Below are 20,300 nucleotides of genomic sequence, written 5' to 3'. Positions count from 1 at the left end.
AAGTGATACTGGGACACTCTCAAGATCTCTCTGAAGAATTCTGGAATTGAATGGGTAACATGGGAGATACCAGCAAAGGACCGCCTAGCATGGCATGCCCACATCAAAGAAGGCACTATGAGTAAAGCAGAATTGCAGCACCTCAAAAGAAACATGAGGTGCAGAAATTTGGAGAATCCACCTCAGATGTTCACATGGACTATTTGTGCCTGACCTGTGATAGAGCATCCCAAGCTCATATTGGTCTGATCAGTCATAGTCAGACACACTGTAACCTGACCCTAACATAGTGATGTCATTTTGGTCCTCTTCGAGAATGAAAGACAACAACCAATCCTATCCTGTCCATTTACCAGTTAATTTTAAATTTTTATTTAAATTTCCAAATTATTTCCTCCCTCTTCTTCCTCCATCCATGAAGAAGGCAAGAAAAACAAAATCTATGTATAGTCACACAAAACTAATTTCTTCATTGCCCATATCAAAAAAAAGAAAGAAAGAAAGAAAGAAAGAAAGAAAGAAAGAAAGAAAGAAAGAGAAGAAAATATGCTTCAATGTTTACTCTAAGTCCATTGGCTCTATCTCTGGAGGTGGATAACTGTGGCCATTCACCAGCTGATATTAAGCAGAAAGTTATAAAATATGGCAGGCAAACAATGATTTGGAGGCAGTGATGTGGACTCGATTTGGGAAGCCCAGGAGATAAAATGACCTGAGAATGCCAACAAAAGCTGACCGGCAGAGGAAATAGTCAAGACTTGATAGCCGCTTCTCACAACAGAAGGGCTGGCCACAGTCTCCCCTTTTGCCAGTATAACTTTTTTGCTTGCAGGGTTGTAGACATAGGGAAAGACGGATCCAAAGCCATCCATAGAGTAGAGCAAATCAGGACAATTACGCCTGAAATTTCTATTTTCAGGGATTTGTGCTTTTGAAAGCTGATGTAGAGACTGATGAGGTAGGGCTTGTGCAGAAAAAAGCAATAGCTCTTTCAGGGGGTGCTTAAAAATACAAAATACAAAGGAGAAGGCCTCATATGCATATAATCAATAAATCTATACCTATCCCAATCCTGCAAGTATCGCCCAAGCATTACCAAATAAAATTTTTCCTTTCTCTGGTTCCACCCAAAGGTAATAGCCTTTTTGAATAATTTGCATAGTAGACCAAGTAGAGTATAACTCCTTCAGGTAGGTGACATCTCAGTGTATATTTTTTAAAATAGCATTTTATTTTTTCCAATTACATGTAAAGATAGTTTTCAACATTCATTTTTTATAAAATTGTGATTTCCAAATTTTTTCCCTTCCTCTCTCCCTCCCTCCTCCCCAAGACAGCAAGCAATCTGATATAGGTTATACATATGCAATCATGCAAACATATTTCCACATTAGTCATGTTGTGAAAGAATAAACAGAACAAAAGGGAAAAGCCATGAAAAAAAAGGGAAAATAGTATGCTTTGATCTGCATTCAGACTCCACAGTTCTTTCTCTTGATATGGATAGCATTTTTCATCATAAGTCTTTCGGAATTGTCTTAGATCATTGTATTGCTGAGAAGAGTTAAGTCAGTCATAGTCGATCATCACACAATGTTGCTGTCACTGTTTACAATGTTCTCCTGGTTCTGCTCACTTCATTCAGTATAAGTTCATGTAAGTCTTTCAGGTTTTCCTGAAATCTGCCTGTTCATCATTTGTAATAGCACAATAGTATTCCATTACGTTCATATACCACAACTTGTTCAGCCATTCCCCAATTGATAGGCATTCCCTCAATTTCCAGTTTTTTGCCACCACAAACACAGCTGCTATAAATATTTTTGTACATGTGAGTCCTTTTCCCATTTTTATGATCTCTTTGAGATACAGACCTAGAAGTGGTATTGCTGGGGCAAAGGGTTATGCACAGTTTTATAGCCCTTTGGGCATAGTTCCAAAATTGCTCTCCAGAATGGTTGGATCAGTTCACAACTCCACCAACAATGCATTAGTGTCCCAATTTTCCCACATCTTCTCCAACATGTATCATTTTCCTTTTCTGTCATATTAGCCAATCTTATGTGTGAGAGTCATTTTAATTTCCACTTCTCTAGTCAATAGTGATTTAGAGCATGTTTGCATATAACTATAGATAACTTTAATTTCATCTGAAAACTGCCTGTTAATATCCTTTGACCATTTTTCAATTGGGGAATGACTTGTATTCTTATAAATTTGACTCACTTCTCTAAATATTTGAGAAATAAGGCCTTTATAAGAAACTCAGTGTTGTATTTTAATCCCAAACATCTAGCCCAGTGTATAACACATATTAGGAAACGCAAAATAAACCACTTTCTTCATACAGGATTTTTTTCATAGTTTTTTTACATTAAAATTCACAAGCTAGAGGAAATTACTTCTTCAAGGATCAAAGTGACTTATATCAAGTAGTGAACAGAAAAATTCTTATATGGGAAAGTACAGAACATTTGTTGGTTCCAGACATTCCAACAATGTCTGGCCTCCTGTCATAAAACACAGTTACTGAGAAATGGCATGAAGTTAAGAATTACCTAATGGTCACTTTGATCTGACTTTAATGGATAGAAAATATCTTCTTAGTCACAGGACTCCCCAACTGGTGAGAAAGGGTAGAAAAAGTGAGAGTTCTGAGAAACATACTTCTAGAAAAAGGGAAAGGGCAATTTTTAGATGGAAATAGTTAAGCTGGCTTCTACAGAACTAAAAAAAAATGCTTGTTGATTGGATATGAAGTGACTATTTCACTTCTGTGGCAAGAAAGACGACTCATTGGTTGGAGTAGGGGAAGAAAGATGCTATGGGAGGGACCTTACCCAGGCAGTCTCCTGGTAATTTATGTTTCAATTTGGAAGGCAATGATGCATTCAGAGGTAGTCATTGAATAATTAAAAAACGGAGATTTATTTAGCCATAGCAGTAGAATATTCAACAAAGGCAAGCACTAAGGACATCCCGAGCTCATTCAAGATAAACAAAGCTCCCAATTTGCTCATTGTAGCCTATTGGCCAAATGTCAGAGTAAGGCTGGAGCTCCTCCTAGCAATTTTTGGACTCAGAAAACCAAGAAGTTATCAATAGCCTGAGTCATTAGATCAAGTCTCAAAACTGATTAGAGAAAAACAAGCATAATTTGCATGGGGTTGGGAATGAGGATCCTGTGACACCATAGATGGTACAGTTAGAGAGGGAAAGAAGGAAACGTATACTAGTAGAATTGAGGAGGGGAGTGTTAAGAGATATTACTATGAAAGTAAGTCATATAACCCAGCCAGATTCTGCTTCTTATGGCAACAGATTTGAAAGGTTAACACAAAGAGGATTTTGACCCAAATCATGCAATATATTACATTTGGGAAATGTGTATTTCAGATCAAGAAAACATGCATTTTTTAAACTCCTCTAAAGGCATCATTTACAACAGAGCATAGTAATTAAGGACAGTCAGAATCTCTACACGGTGTCGCATCATGGGCTCTGCTACAAATTCCAAAAAAGGTTAAAAACACTGGAATGAAGATGAGGCCATGAGCAGCCCCAAACAAGATAACCAGAAACATAATCTTGAAAGAGGTCCTGAAGATGTAAGCATTTGCCGCAGCCAAGACAACCACCCCTATTATGGTAGAAGTGGCACCTTGCACCACTGGGTAGCCCAGAAGATTCAATGCCTCAATTGCTTTTTGGTTTACATCCATACTTTCACTGGAAACAAATGCATAGGAAATATGAGCTGAAAAGTCTACTGAAAACCCAATACAAATGATAAGGTTGATCATGGATATGGAATCAAGATTGACATCCCAATATGACATGAAACCTGCCACACCCACAATCACAGATGAAATAGCAAACGTCACCCACAAAGAACATAGTGGATTGGGAATGAATAATAAGGAAATGATCAACACGGCGGCAGCGGCAACAACCACATTTTGAATCGTGTTGTCTATGATCACAGAATACTGATCGTAATAGATAAATGATGGGTGATACACAGTAAGGGGAATGTCACACTGTGCAGCAGTACTTCTTAGTTGGTTTAACATCATCTTTTCTTTTACTGCAGTACTGACATTTATTGACTGAATGAAGGATCGTGAAGACAATATTTCTTTTGCAGTTTCATTAACTTGAACATCCCCTTTATACTCTGGAATGAGTTTTAAAAATTGGCTTAAGTCTCTGACAAAAATAGTCCTATTATTTATATTTTGGTGTATACCTTTTAAATAGTTCTCATATGTCCTTAACCAAGAATCTGAGAAAGTTTCACTCACAAATTGATTGCTTTCTAAGTCTTTTATACAAGTGTCCAAATTGTTCCGAGTGATTTCATCCCAATATGGTACAGATTTAGTGATAAAAACCATGATCCTGGGACCAAATTCTGAAAAATATTTCTTTTCCATAGAATAATAAGGAATGACATAGGAGTTATCAGTGGCCAGGTTTCGAAGGTCTATACCTTCTTGGATTTGGAAACACCCATAGATGCTAGCAGCCAGGTAGCCAGCATACAGCAGCACCACAAACAACTTAGACCAGATGTTGGTAAGCAAGGGGCCATAATACTTCCTAAAGAATGTATTCATTGCATGGATTTCTTCTTTACCATTTGGTGAGACATAAAGGCCTTTTCTACAGAGGATCTTTTTTGCAGCTGAACATCTGCCCTGTTCCTGTTGAAAGACAAATTGACTCAGATAGACTTCGACTTTACCATTAAGGGCAAGAAATGCTCCAAAACAGGTAATGTTATATAAAAAGCAAAAAAGAAGGGTTGTTCCTGTATAGATACAAAAGGACTGTACAGATTTGAAAGAGGTCATTATCCCAATATAGAAGGCAAGGACATCAGTCAACGTGGTGACTGTAATGGACACAGCTGCCTCTGCATAGGTGTCAGCCAGCCTCTCTTCGATGTTATGTATGAGTTTGGTCTGCTGCCAGGCAGAAACCATGATGAAGATGTCATCAACACCAACTCCTATAAAATAGGGGGAAAGAACTGCAGTTTATAATAGTTCGTTCAAAATTAAACAGATTGATCCAAATTTTTTATTTATTTAATAATGACAATCTGTACTATTCTCTCTTATTTTCAGAAGTGAGGACTGTATATTTGTACATTACACATACTGTCAGACTTGGTTGATTTCCTGGTTAGTTGTACTAACGTGCTTTTTGCTCTTCCTTTTTCATTCCTTGTAATAAAGACTGCCTCTCTGGGTAGGGCAAGGGGAAAAGATATTCTTGGAAATTAAAGTAATGTAAAAAAAGATATGAATACAATTTTAAAAATAAATCTATTTTTTAAAACAATGACAAGATATACCCTTTATGACAAGTTGAATTGGAATTCTACAATTTAACCTGATACCATCATAACATCCTGAAAAATATGACCTTGGCTCCTACATTCCTATGTCAGCCTCCTCAAAGGTGCTTGAGTTACAACCCTGAAATCTCATAAACAGACAGTAAAACATGATTGTCTAGGCCACTTGGAAGATGGGTTTGAGATACTACTAGTCCCCTGAGTCTCTTAAACTTAGAAGGTGATTAATCCACATTGTGAGTTCCATCAAACCATGAAAATGTACCAAAATATTTTGCCATGAGGCTCCAACCTCCAAAGGCACACCAGGACCAATAACAGAGTAGCTCACAACCCTGCTGTAGGATCTGATATATTTGTATTAAGGGACCTCACCTAGCTGTGATGTATGGCCAAAACAGAATCATTGAAATTCAGTTAGAAGGAATGCTAAATTAATCTAGTCCAACCTGTCCTGGTAGCAAAATTTCTTTATAACATTTCCAAGTCATCCAGGCATCATTTGAAGATCTAAAGTAAGGAAAAACTACCTCTGGAAGCAGATAATTCCACTTGTAGATTACTTTAATCATTAGGAAGTTTCTCATTGTACCAAAACTATAGTTTCCAACCACTTTCTAATTCTACCAGCTGGGATCACATGACTCCTTCACATGACTGCCCTTAAAATGTTTTGAGACACCTTTAAGTCTTCTCTTCTCCAAGCTAAATGGCCCTGTTCCCTTGTCTGTTAGATAAGCAGGAAAACATATGTCTATTGTACTAAACATATATAGGAGAATTATAATACTTGAATGCTTAAAATAAATTGATTACATAACAGAAAATCTGTCTGTTTGACTAAATTTCTAATGGGCCTTATACAGATACAAAAAAGAACTTCCTTTCTTTGATGTAATTGGGCAAACTAGAAATGTCCTTTGCCTTGAAATCTTTCCTTTATTGGACAATGCCTGGAAACATTATGGTAGATTGGAAGAAACTCATGTAGCCAGGTATGGGCACTTTCCTTCTGCCAGAGAAACAAAGTTCTGCTACAAGAAGAAAAACCAAAAAAAAGTATGTGGAAAGAGTAGAAGGGAATCCTAACCTTTGACAGGGGATTAAAAGTGAGGAAATACGACACAAAGAAGGAATGTATGAAAAAAAATGGAAGCTTTGGAACATAAAGGTGTGATACTCTTCCCAAAGAAGCAAGGTTCTTGCCCTGTGGTCCATGGACACCCAAGGGGTCCATGGATTGATTTCAGGAGGCCTATGAAGTTGGATGAGAATAATTGCATCTTTATTTTTACTAACCTCTAACTGAAATTTAGCATTTCCTTCCATTATGAATGTAGGCAATAAACACATTCTGAGACAGAGCTTCATAGGCTTCACTAAACTGCCAAAGGGAATCTTGACATAAGAAAAGCTTAAGAATTCCTGCCATAGATGGTGGAATTGGACACTAGAAGGAGAAAAAAGTCTCTCATGTTTTAACTAATCGTAATGAGGACTCAAAGAAGAGAGGTCATTCAGCACTGATCAAATGAAAAAGAGACAAGTAATGCTGATGGCTATTTCACCACTGACAGTCAGTGAGTCAAAGGTCAAATTGACATGAATAGAGAGTTCTATTGTCTTTTTGGGTCTAATATCCAGGGTGTGACAGCTAGCCTCCTGAGATTTGTCAAAACCTGATAATCATTCTCTATTTCTGGAAATTCACGTAGAGACAAAGGACTCAAAAAGAGCAGCAAGGAGTGAAGCCTGGCCCTAGCTCAAAGCTTCAATTCAATCCTGGAAATATGAGTAAAACAAAGAAGACATCAACCAACATGGGAAGGGAAAGGAAGGGAAGGAAAGGGGAAAGGCCAAAATGTAACAGGATGCTTTAGAATGCCTCTTTGGAGAACGGCTAAATAAATGGTGGTATGTCAATGTAATGGAATAGATGAAAAAAGCAACATCTGTTTATGTTCATCTGACACTTGAATATGTATATATTCATCATTAAAATGTCAAAAGAGACTATTTCAAAGAATCTTGGTAGTATGAACTGACTCAGAGTGAAGTTAATAAAACCTAAAAAACACTTTATACAAGAAACACAACATTGCAAAGAAAAATATCTTTGAAAATTTTAAGAACTCTGAACAACTACATCTCCAAAGGACTTATGATGAAGTATATGACCTACCCCCTGACAGACAAGTGAAAACGAGACATTTGTTTTACTTGACTATGCTTATTTGTTACAAATCTTTTTTTTTCTTTATTTCTCTTAGTTTTCATTTGGGATAGGGGAATCAAAATAAGGAGGGTTTGCAAAAGTAAAGACAAAAAAATAAGGGCATTATAATACTTTAAATGCACAGAAGAGAGAGAAGGAAGTTCAGAATGAAACATATACAAGCAAGAAAATTTTGAAAGTAACATGTAGACCTTATGATTATACTCCTATGATCATACAAAAAAAAGCAATATGAAAGAGATTCATAGTAACACATAGAGTCTGCTTTTGTGTTATATGTGTTATGAAATGTTCTTGGGGAGGGGTTGCCCATTGACTGGACAAAAACCAAACAAATTGTCATACTTGAATGTATTGGAATATTACTACACACTAAAAAATGATAAATTAAAAGCATCCAGAGAAGAACTGGAAGATTTACATGAACTGATGCAGAGTTAAATAAGAAAACAATACACACCTTGGACTACAGCAAGAGAAGCAGAAATAAAAGCAACAAGAAAAAAGAATTTCACAAAGCAATATCGAAAGATGTATGATTATAATGATGAAACATGGCCACCACAGAGAAGAGATGAACAAATGACCTCCTTCTTTTCTTTGCAGAGGGACTAAAAATGTGGAATATTGCTATCATATTATTGTCACTCAATTGATATGTTGATTAGTTTTGCTAAATTGCTTTTTTCCATTCTTTTTTAATTTTTGTTATAAGAGCTGACTCAGAAGGGGTCAGGGATGGATAGATTTTAAAATGAATGTGATATAACAACAAGAGATGTCAATTAAAAACATTTTTAAATGCAAGAGAGAGAAACCTGCTGATGTACATGGGTCTAACCAGATACACAAGGAAAAATACCCATAGTGGATCCAATGTGGATAAAATATGATGGGAGACAGTATCCAAAAAGAAAGGCAATAATAAACCACATGGCCTCAACTAACTATTACCAAGTTCTGAAGTCTAGATAAAAAAGCAGGAGGAGGGCAAGGAGGCAATAAGAGATACTAGTAGGTACTTGAGAGTTAGTAGGATGTAACATAACTGAATTGTGACTATGGAATGGCATATATTATTCAAAATGAATCAATGGAAGGATTGGTGGAATATTATTGCATAATAAGATCTGCTCAGGGAAATCCATGTTTGGAGTGGTGAAATGAGGCAGAGAGAGGATTTGTGTGTGGATCAATAGGTGGAGAGTCAGAAGGGATATTGAGGTGGAATTATTCAACAAACCACCCAAACAGAAGGAAATGGATAGTGAGTCAAGGCAATATCACAAAGGAGTCAGGAAAAATGATATCATAATGCTAACTGGGCATCTGATAGAAATCTTACTGTCAAAAGCAGGACAACTAATAAATTTCTGACTTGCACTAATGATAGCTTCATTCTTTTAAAGATGGAGAAAGTGATGAGGAAATTTGCTGTTTTGGACCTGAATCAGACCAGCAACCAGTCCTTCTTTACTGACATAGAAATGATAAGAATATTTCCAGGAAGTAACAACACCATTTTAGTCAGGGAAGCAGGTGATAAATATTTATTAAGTGCTTACTAAGTGCCGGGCAATTGGCTGAGTGATACAGATACAACGAAATACAAAAGACAGACCTTGCTCTCAAGTTGCTCACAGTCTAATGGAAAAGGAAACATGCAAAGAACTATGTGCAAACAAGACATATACAAGATAAATCAGAGCTAACCAATAGAGGGGAAGCATCAGAATCAAGGTAGTTTGTGAAGCAGGGAAGAGATATGACCTTTCATTCCTATTTTTGCCAAGTGGTTTCAGAGTCTAGTGGCTATTGGAAGATGGTGGTAACAGTAGACAGGGTTTTGGCAATGCTGGCCCAGGAACTTTAAAAAAAAAGCTTTATTGATGGGTTTGTTTTTACATAACAAACATTTACAGATCATCTGCCCTTCCTGAGATCTCTCGTGTAACAAAATAGAACTAAGCAAAACTAACAATACAGTGACCTCATCTAAAAAAGCACGTACCATTCCACGTTTGTAGTGCGCCCTACCCCTACTTCTCTGTTTTTAATAAATTATTTTAATTAATAGAAATATACCGTATATCCCTGCCACTCCAATCCCAATAGGGGAAGAAAGAGAATAAAAATAAATTCCTTGCAAAAAAAGGCATCCAGAAGAACATTGAGGGTGTAGTTCACTATGGCGTGGAGAATGAGCCCCTATTCTCTTATACTCCCCTTCAGAGTAGTCAGCAGAAAGAATATCTACGGTAAGCTGAAGCAATGTCACAAGACATCCACCCTGACCCCTGCCTCCGCAACCTGACAAATATTTCTGTGGGGAGATGGTCATCACACCATATTCCCTAATCATCAATTTGACAATGATGGCATCTAAATGGATAAAGCATTGAACTTGAAGTCAGGAAGACCTGAGTTCAAATATGATCTCAGCCAACTATTAGCTATATGACCCTGGGTAAGTCATTTAACCTGTTTGTCTCAGTTTCCTCATCTATAAAATGGAGATAATGATAGCACTTACCTGTTGTGAGAATCAAATGACTCAATAATTGTAAGGTGCTTAGCACAGTGCCTGGCACACAGTAGGCGCTATAGAAATGTTTGTTATTGTTATTAACTTCCTTTGCCTCACTTTCTTAATCTGTAATCATGGGGGTAATAATAGCACCTACTTTCATAGGGTTCTAGTGAGCATTAAATAAATGCATCTTGGAAAAACTTAAAGTACTTTATAAATATTAGCTATTATCATCATCATCATCACACCTGTATTCTCCCATCTGGGTATTACAATGAGTAAATAAAACTTGGACTTCTACTATTCAAGCACTGGGGACTATGGCAACTACTTAAGCATCATGCTTTTTATGTGTAGAACATATAATTACATGGGACCATAAGTTCATATCCTTTACTTGTATCAAAGGATAAAAATATACCAATCTCTTATCACTCTGCTTGTGATAGCTATGGTTTAAATAAATAACCTTCTTTAAAAAGGAGAATGGAATGAAAGATAGTTATAGTATGATACATACCATAGATTTTGAAGGACCCTCTCCCCACCAGACTTCTAAGGGCTCAGAGAAATAATAGCTAACCTCCAATAGACAAAAATTCTACAGGAAGAGTCAGTCAGCTCAGGAGAGATGGAAAGCTGTCAAGAATGAAATTCTGAAGATACTTTTTGGTGTCCTCAAGGAAAGAAAGGGGAAAGGGCGCAGCTAAGCAACACAGTAGATAGAGCACCAGCCCTGAAGTCAAGAGGACCTGAGTTCAAATCCGGCCTCAGACCAAACACTTGACATTAATAGCTGTGTAACCCTGGGCAAGTCCCTTAACCCCAACTGCCTAAAAAAAAAGGAAAGAAAGGGGAAGTAGTCTAAAGATTCCAATGTGTACATACAAGAAACTCATAAACCAACATAGATTTTTAAAAGACATGCACAGAAAAAAAGGCAAAGACAGATCATAGACCATAAATACAAAATGACATCATCTTATAAGGAACACTAAAAGTTAGAGTGAGCAAGGCTGTGAAGGAAAAAAAAAGACAACCAAAGGGGAGAATTTTTTAAAAACCTATATCAAGGGAAATGAGGAAGATGAAAGACTGGACATGAAAAGCTAGCCAAGGCTAGATGACTGCATTGATAGGATGGATGAGTACACAGTAAGGAAGAGAAGCAAGGCTGAACTCCAATCTTATTTTGTTTCAATAATCCTTGGGCTGGAAAGGACAGAACAAAAATAAGTAAGAAGGTCTTGAAACCCAAGATAAAAAGAAAGATTGTAAAAGATCACCTACCTGTCTTTGCTAAGTTAGCTTCTTTAGGCCAACATTAACTAAATTCCAAGAATTGGCAGCTGTGATTGCCACGCTCCTACCACTGATCTTTACAAGAACATGGAGTAAAGGAGAGGCACCTCAAGATAGGAGTAAGGCAAGTGTTGGCCCAATATTCACCAACAGAGAAAAAAGTAGAACTTTCAAAATATTAGGCAGCAAGCTTGACATTGATCCCTGGCTAAATTTAATGACATATTAAAGGGATTGTTAGTGAACATCTATATGATAATCACAAAAGGCCAGGATGTCTTCATCAGGAACAGCTTATGTCAGCCCTACCAAGAATAGACATAAAAGAACTTTTTTTCATTAAAAAGTAATAAAAGTATATCTAAAACTAAAAGTTAGTATTATATGCAATTGAGATACCCTAAAAGGCTTCTCAGTAAATACAGAAATAAAGCAAGAAAATCCTTTTCCCTTCTATTATTGGCCATAAACACAGAAATGCTAGCAATAGCAACAACTAACCAAATATTTCTTGAGTGCCTGCGATGTGCCAAGTATTGTGATAGGCACTTTGGATATAAAGGGAAAAAAATGAAACAGTCCTTGCTGTCAAGGAAGTTTACGTTCTATTGGGGAAGATAGCACAGTGAGTAGACCTGAATTTAAATTTGGTCTCAGACATTTACTAGCTGTGAGACCTTGGGTAAGTCAATAACCCCTGTTTGCCTCAGTTTCTTCATCTGTAAAATGGGGGCAATAATAGTACCAGCTTCCCAGGGTTGGTGTGCAGATAAATGAGATAATAATTGTAAAGCACTTAGCACAGTGCCTGGCATCTAGTAAGAGCTACACAAATGTTAGTTATTATTATCAATGATAACAATAAATACGAGATAAATGGGGGAGGATGGTTGAATTGACACCGAAGGAAATCAAGAAAGGTTTTATGTAGAAGACAACACTTAAGGAGAGTTTTGAAAGAAGATTCCAAGACTCAGAGGTAAGAAGGGAATGCATTCCATGTACGGAGGATGGCTAATGTAGAGTCCTCTATGTGGGGAAGGCTAGTTTAAGCTTACTATATCTTCAAAGTAAATATCCCTTTATATTAGTCAATTGATGTTAAATGGTTAAATGGAACTGGGGCACTAGTCACCAACACCTAAAAAAAAGGGGAACATAGTTGGTGCAGGTTTGAACCAATGGCATTAGATAAGAGTGATACCCCATAATACTTCAGGGTGCTCTATTATCTCAGAACCAGGCTAGTAACATCTTACTCTCAAGGTTCGAGGGTTAGCTGGGCCTCAGTTTTCTCATATGTAAAATGAGGGAGCTACGTTTCTTGACCTCTAAGGCTTCTTCTAGGTCTATATCTATGATAGATCCTAAGATGCTGCACTGTTTAAAGAACAGTCAAGGTGGCAGTCATAGGAACGTAAGATTATTGAATTTCTAAATCGCGTTGTTGAATATTTTTAAAAGACATTTCATTTTTGTAGGATATTGTTCTGAAATTTTCTTAAGACTGTATTTCTTGATTGATATACAAATAACTCTAAATCTATTCTGCTTGCCCTTTTCAATACCCAACCTCCCATCTCCTGACTTCATATGACTGCACAGGGTGACTCTCTCCCTCCATGTCAAAGAATGCCTAGCTTCCTTCAAGGCTCAGCTTAGTTGCCATGTTGCCTTTTCCAATCGTCAAGTTGTTAGTGCTCTCTCCTTCAAAATTACTTAACTATTTTGTATTGACTATTCATGTTATCCCTCCCAGTCCCCAGTAAAATACTAGCTCCTTGAGGACAGGGCCTGTTTCATTTCTGTCTTTGTAGCCCCAGTGCCAAGAACATTGAGATAGATGATAGATAGATAGATAGATAGATAGATAGATAGATAGATAGATAGATAGATAGATCAGTAGACAGAAAAATCAGTAGATAGACAAAAAGACAGACAGATATAGAGATAGATCAATAAATAGATGGATAGAATGGATAGATCAATAAACAGAGAGGAAGAGAGAGAGATCGGTAGACAGATAGATGATAGAGATAGAAATAGACATGTGAATATGCATACATAGCACTTCTCAATAAATGTTTATTGAATGAAGACAATTTAACAACATAAATAGTTTTGTGCCTTATTTGCGCTTTTATTGGTATGCCTATATGTACTGGTAAGAACAAAAAAAGAAATAATCTTGTATCATGTAGGCCTGGTGTACGAATTCAAGGGACATTCACCCAGGGAACCTAATGAACTTTTCCTTCCCAGATCTTTTAACTTAATTGAAATAGATTTATAATTCTATTACTCTTTTGCTTACCTAGAATAAGAAACACTGCATTGGCAACTGTGACAACAAATGGCACCCCACAATACAGCAAGAGGCCAAAGCTGCTCACCACTGCTAAACCAGCTGAAATGACTCCAAAGGCTGCCACCCACATTTTGCTGATTATGTGGTTCATCCTGAAAAATTTGAAGAGAAATATTACTGAGATAATGATCCATCTACTTAATTTCAGCTAATTCAAAAAAGTTTTCTTGGAAATCTGTAAGATACCACTAAACAGTGAATTTATTCAGAGCACTGACTTTAACTACACTTATTAACTTACAGAAGTCCCCACTTTGAAAAGACCAAACGTTCTGGTTCTTGAAGGTTAATGCCTCCCTCCACGTTGATCTACAGAGACATATACAAAAAGCAATGCAAGCCTCCTTTTTTTCTAGCTGTAGGCATAAACATAGTCCACATCTTTCAATAGAAAACTATTTAGGTTTATTTTGGGTCAATAAATGGCATAGGCATTCTCTGAAATCCTCTAGAGTATAAAATCCAGCATATTGAGCTAAATCACAGAAACATAGAATTTCAGAGTAGGGAGGGGCTCCATTAACCATCGAGTGCAACCCAATCCCCACGGTGATAATACCAGTCTTTGCTTGAAGATCACTTGTGTGGTCTATTCAAAATGTCTCCCACTAAATGCAACAGGTTTTGGACCATTGAGGAAGTGAATGAGGTTGTCAAGTGAGAGAAACAAAGATTGAGAACCTTGGAAAGTACCATACTTGTAAAGTATGGGAAAAGAGCTCATAAATCGGTGAAGGATTCAGGGAAGGCACAACTACAGAGGCAAAAGAAGAATCACAACAGCATGGTGTTTCTGGGGCCAAAGGAAAAGAATTTATGTGGTATGAGAGGGATGGTAAAGAGTAGAGAATTATTCAGAGAGATCAAGGAGGAAAAAATGGGGGAGGGGAATTCACTTGATCTATAACTAGATGTTTGGTGGCCTTAAAGAGAGGAATTTCAATAGAGTAATGGAAACTGAAGCCCAGGGTTGAGGAAAGAGCAGATACTGGGGAAGTGGAGGCAGAGTATAGACAACTTTTGTCTTGAAATTTAGCTGTGAAGGGGAAGAAGTGAAAGATTGGTAGTTGATTGGAATAAAGGGGTGAAAGAAAGTCCCTAAAAAAGAATTGGAGAGACCTACACATGTTCAAAGGCAAATAAGTAAGAGCCTATGGTGAGGGAAAGATTGATGGTGAATGAGAAAGAAAAGTCCCAGAAGAGGCATCAAGGAATGAGACCAAGGATATAGGTAGAAAGGACTGAGCTTTGGACTACACCCAGTTAGGAACATGGTGGTCTGAGATAAGCAAAAGACAGTAGGTAATATAGAGTTTTGATGGGATGTTGAGGGATGGCCTCAGTCTTCTCAGTGAAGTAGGAGGCTAGTTCAACTGCTATGTGGGGAGACAGTTGATTAGAATAGGTTGAGGAGGAGGTCTTATGGGAATGCCATTTGTACCAAAGGTAGTGAGACCAGATGACCAGACCCGAGGTACCAGTGCAGCTAGAGGAAGATTGGTGTAACAGGTACCACTGATGGAGAATTTACAGAATTAATCTGCCTCCAAATGCAAAACTGAATTTTCTGTGTTGACATTTAAAAGTCTCCAGGTTTCTTACCTACTTAGCCTTTGCTTCAAGGTTTCAGGCAGGGGCAAGGCAAAGCAGTGATGATCTCATGGGGAGCTTCCACATGGTTTCAATGTCATTCACATGCTCAGAACTGTCAATAGTTCTATATTCTCTAACAAATAAATTCTAAGCTGCTTGGTCAATCTCTAGCTCCTTCCCTGCTGCTTACAAACATACACAGGTTTCCCCATCCTTTAACAAAACAAAAAAAAAAAAACCCAACTTCTTAACCCTATTAATGATAACTCTTTCCTCCATTTCATAACCAAACTCCTAGAAAAAGGCTAATAGTAGCCAACATTTACATAACACTTTATTGTTTGCAAAGCACTTTATGTATCTGATCTCATTTGATCTGAAGACCAATCCTATGAAGTAGGTGTTGTCGTTATCCCATTGTATAGGTGCAGAAACTGAGGGAGACACAGGTTAAGTGACTTGCCTAGGAACATGCAGTTAGTATCTGAAGAAAGACTCAAACTCAGATCTTCTTGATTCTAAGTCCAGTGTTCTATCCCGTATGCCATCAAACTGTCTACAATCACTGCCCTCACTTTCTCTCAGCTCACCTAATTCTCAGTCCCTTCCAATCTGACTTCCAACCTCATTACTCAACTAAAACAGCTTGTCCCAAAGTTACCAATGATCTTTATCCAGTGGCCTTTTCTCAGCACTTATTCTTTTTAACCTTTCTGCCCCATCTGATACTACTGACCACCCTGTCTTCCCAGACATTTGCTCCTCTCTGCGATTTTGGGACACACTCTCTTTTGATTTTCCTCCTTCCTATTTGGCTGTTCCTCTTCCATCTCCATAGCTGAGCATTTATTAAGTGCCTATTATGTGTCAAGGGCTGTCCTAGAAGCTAGGGATGCAAAGAAAAAGAAAAAAAGAACAGCCCCATACCCTCAAAGAGTCTGCAGTCTATTAGAGAAGACAACAGGCACAAGTTGATAAAAAAAAAAAAACCAGTACAATGCAGTTCTGGGGGTGAGCACTAGCAAGATGGAGATAAAAAAAACTTTCATGGAGAAGGTGACACATGAGGCAAATTTTGAAGGAAATGGGGATTTTAAGAGTCAGAAGTGAGGCAAGAGTGCATTTTAGGCATTGGATAGAATCATTACAAAGGTCCAGAGATGGGATATGGAGTCAGGCATGAGGGACAACAAGGAATCGAGTTTGGCTAGAGCATGAATTAAAGAGTATGGAAAGTGAAGTAATACTGGATAAGATTGGAAAAGGTAGGCTGGGGGCATTTGTGAAGGGCTTTAAAAGCAAAACAGAGGAATGGATGCTGGAGGTAATGGGTAGTCAAGTCATCAAAATCTTCCATGTTGCTAACTGGGTGTAGTCCAAAGCTCTGTCCTGGGCCCTCTTCTACACTTCCTCTCAAGGTAATCTCATGAAGTTCTATAGATTCAATTATCATCCCTATGCAAATTACTCCCAGATCAATATATCCAGCTCTCACTTTCATCAGCTTTTGTCCCACAATATCGACTGCGTATTGGACATTTCCACTTGGATATTTTGTAGACATTTTAGAGTGTTAGACTGAATAGGTACAAAATAATACTCAACATCTTTCCTCTAAAAGCCAAACTTCTTCCCACCTTCCCTAGCTCTGTTGAAGGCAGTGCTATCCTTCTAGACACTCAGGTTTGCAGCCTAGGAATTACCTTGACGTAGTACTCTTCCTAACCCTCTCCCTTCCATACTCTCATAGCACCTTTATTGCACTACTTTTATGTGTTTAACTATTTAAAAAAGTAAATTATGACAATAATTGCATAGAAAAATCTCTTCTGCCAGATTGTAGGCTTTCTGAGGGGAGGGACTATTAATTTTCCTTTTATGTCTTCCTCAAAACCTTTAACATGCTTTGATAAAATAGGTGCTTAATAAACACTTATTGAATTAATATAGGATGCTAAAATAAATGGTTGAAATGGAAAAAATTAAATCAGACTAATTTGGGATGTTACCCAGAAATGGCAAAATATAGTTGTTTTGCTCAACTCAACCAGTATTTTTAAAATTGAATTCATTCAAACATTTTTTGTGCACAACTTGCATTCCTTGCAAGAATGATGGAAATGCCATGATAATTTTCAACATCACCCCCCCAACAAATAAGGATTTTTTTTATCTTTGAGCTCAAACTTCTGTTTTATCAATATAGCCAAAGAAAAAAATATAAGCAGAAAAACGAAGATTCTCACAGTGGAAAAATAAACTCATTTTTGTTACAGTTAGGGCACACACTTTATCAATGATTTCTGCTATAATGTTTTAAATTCAACATAAACTCAATGACTTGCTTCAAGGTTCCACTGCTCTCTTAATATAAGTTTATATTCAATACAAATACAAAAATAGGACCATTAAGGCAGTAAATAAGGTAAATATGATGTGCCAGTTCTAAGCCATACCAGTTTCTGTTGCTTCTACACTTACTCATAAGCAAATGGTGATGGAAGTAAAGAGAAGATAATATTCAATTAAGAATTAAAAAATAATAATAAGCACAATTACCTATAACACGAGACCACTGAAAAGAATATGATGAGAAAACAGGAGACAGAAAACAAAGGAATGACTTCCTTCACATTTCCTTCGAATTCCTCCTGTCTGGATAGCGATGTAAAGTAGAACACCTGACATAAAACAGAATCAGGCAAATTACATTTTTTTTATCTGTACATAAATTTTAAAGGGCGAAATACAACAGTTTACAATTTATAACATGTAAAAATTATAGGAGAAATTTAAATATACAGATTCTATTTTTTGCTACAGAAAAAATGAAAATTTGCTGGCACCATCCTCTTCTCCCACATTCCCCACTGAGTCACAACCACCTTTGCTTTAGAGAAGAAGTGGCAGAAGCAGCTAGGTGGTACAGTGGATAGAACACTGGCCCCGGATTCAGGAGGACCTGAGTTCAAATCCAGCCTCAGACACATGACACTTACTAGCTGTGTGACCCTGTGTAAGTCACTTAACCCCATTGCCTAGCCCCCCCCAAAATGGCTATTACCTCAAGGTTGCATTTCCAAAGGCAATTTTGCATCAAGAAAAATGAGGAAAATGGATATTTCCAACATCAATAATGTAATATCAATGAAGGGGGCAGCTTTTTGTTGCTCCCAATTCTAAATGCTTCCATACCTTCTCTGTTTAACACACTCAAGAGCCTAGTGCCCCTATTTGACTTTGATGATGAGCCTAGACAGGTCTTTAGGCAGCTTTGGTTTGAGACTACTGCAGGGAACTCAGAAAAACACCCAGCCCGCATGAAGCCACTGACTTCATCAGACGGAAACTCTCATTTAAAAGCATTTTCGGAAAGCATAGCGGCCTAGTCGATAGTGAGCTGGACTGGAACCCAGCAAGACCTGAATTCAAGTATTGCCTCTGACATACATTGGTTGTGTGACCCTGGGCAAGTCACCTAACCTCTCTCAGTGCCCTGAGCAACTCTCTAAGGCCCTAGAACAAGGAAATCCCACGTTCCCTCCCTAGCCTTGCCTCCCCATCTCCAGCCGCACGCTCCTGTAGGTACCTCCAAGTTTTCCAGCCGCAGGTCCTGCAGCATCAACGGGAAGTCCCGGAGGAAAGCGCTCAGCCATTCGCGGCTCAGTTCACCGTCGGGTGCTGCGTCTTCGCGCAGGTAGTATATCAGCTTCAGAGCCTTAGCCTTCTCCAGATTCCTGCTGGGGCTTATCCCGGACCCCAGTTCCACGCCCCCAACCAGGTTGCCCAGAAAGACCGAGGTAGTGCTATTTACCACCAGGACGGGGAAAGTAAGGTTCGTGGACACAGGCTGAAATTCCAGAAGCGGGTTGGGGAGGCTGCAGCCATCGAGCGTCTGGGCGCACAGGCTTTCGTAGGTGAAGGAAACCCCTTCGGCGTCCTTTATACTTAGGTTCCTCACGTTGGCGTCCAGCAACCTGACCTCGTCCCAAGCCGGTGTTGTCAGCAACGAGTCCGAGGTAGAGACTACCAGGAGCGAGGCGAACGAGCCCTCTGTTGTGAGCCTGGACGCCGAAAAGCTACCCGAGTCGTTGGTAGGAAAATACTCCTGGGCCAGGCTCCTCTCTCCCTTCGCCGGGCCCCCAACAGGCGTGAATTGCTCCTCAATATCGTCCGTTTTGAGCTTCTGCAGGAACATAAAGCCACTTCCCAGGCCGGCCGACAGCAACACCGGCAGCAGCAGAAAAACCCAGGGGTACTTGCCCACTAAGCGCCCCAATTTGCGGAATAGCCGGGACAGGGGGGCCTCGATGCAGTTGGTGTGGCACTGGGGTCCCCTGACCTGGGAGGCGCGGTCTCGCTTCTTGCTGCAAGTGACCAGCTTGTCTACCTCTTTCCATAAAAGAGATTCAGGCTCAGGCGGTGGAAACCGTGGACGATGTTCAGAGGGTGACTTCTGGCCATTCTGAATCATCGTAGGAATCGGACTGACTATGTGCATATTGAGCCGCCAGATAGCAGACAGGCGGCAGCCTCTCTGCCTGCTGCTCCCGGGAGAAATCAAAGGCAGCGCTGCCGGGGGGAGCCGCACAGACCCTTCCAGTCACTCGCTAAAAGTAGTCTGACTTCTCTACCCGCAAGTCCTCCAGGCCCTGCAGGTTCCGTGGAAATCACAACCAAGCCCAGCCTTCACTACAGGCGCGGGAGAGGCGGGGAAGTGAGACTCTGAGGACTTCTTCCCCGTCTCAGTTTGACTCTTGTCACAACCCCGGTGAGCATCGAGACCTTGGACTGGCTGGAACAATACTTCTGGAGGGATTCTTGGGAGGGGGAGAGGGGAAATCTCAGGGGGTGAGACAACCTAGTTAGGAGATTCTTTCCACTCCCATGTGGAACTCTAAGCAAA

General features: G+C 38.9%; 1 protein-coding gene across 1 annotated transcript; it reads right to left on the bottom strand.

Annotated features, from left to right (window-relative positions):
* Window positions 1-3,458: 3,458 nt before the first annotated feature.
* PTCHD3 (patched domain containing 3) lies at window positions 3,459-19,868 on the bottom strand. Its single transcript, XM_020990340.1, has 4 exons — window positions 18,984-19,868; window positions 17,954-18,075; window positions 13,748-13,893; window positions 3,459-5,014 (listed from the first exon to the last, which is right to left on the bottom strand). Exons 1-4 carry the CDS (start codon window positions 19,866-19,868, stop codon window positions 3,459-3,461), a joined length of 2,709 nt encoding a protein of 902 aa, XP_020845999.1.
* Between the last annotated feature and the right edge of the window lie 432 nt (window positions 19,869-20,300).

This window comes from Phascolarctos cinereus, unplaced genomic scaffold (assembly GCF_003287225.1).
Source record: "Phascolarctos cinereus isolate Bilbo 61053 unplaced genomic scaffold, phaCin_HiC Scaffold_1;HRSCAF=81, whole genome shotgun sequence".
In the NCBI taxonomy this organism is placed as follows: Eukaryota; Metazoa; Chordata; class Mammalia; order Diprotodontia; family Phascolarctidae; genus Phascolarctos; species Phascolarctos cinereus.
Note: the sequence above shows the minus strand (reverse complement) of the source record. Positions and strands in the feature narration are given on the sequence as shown.

What these genes read in the sequence shown, in the direction of transcription:
- PTCHD3 (XM_020990340.1), bottom strand. Translation starts at nt 19,868, where the DNA reads ATGATTCAGAATGGCCAGAAGTCACCCTCTGAACATCGTCCACGGTTT. An exon ending in TGCGGCTGGAAAACTTGGAG is followed by an intron (nt 18,076 to 18,983) that starts GTACCTACAGGA and finishes GTTTTATGTCAG; the next exon opens with GTGTTCTACTTTACATCGCT. An exon ending in TCAGTGGTCTCGTGTTATAG is followed by an intron (nt 13,894 to 17,953) that starts GTAATTGTGCTT and finishes CAAATTTTTCAG; the next exon opens with GATGAACCACATAATCAGCA.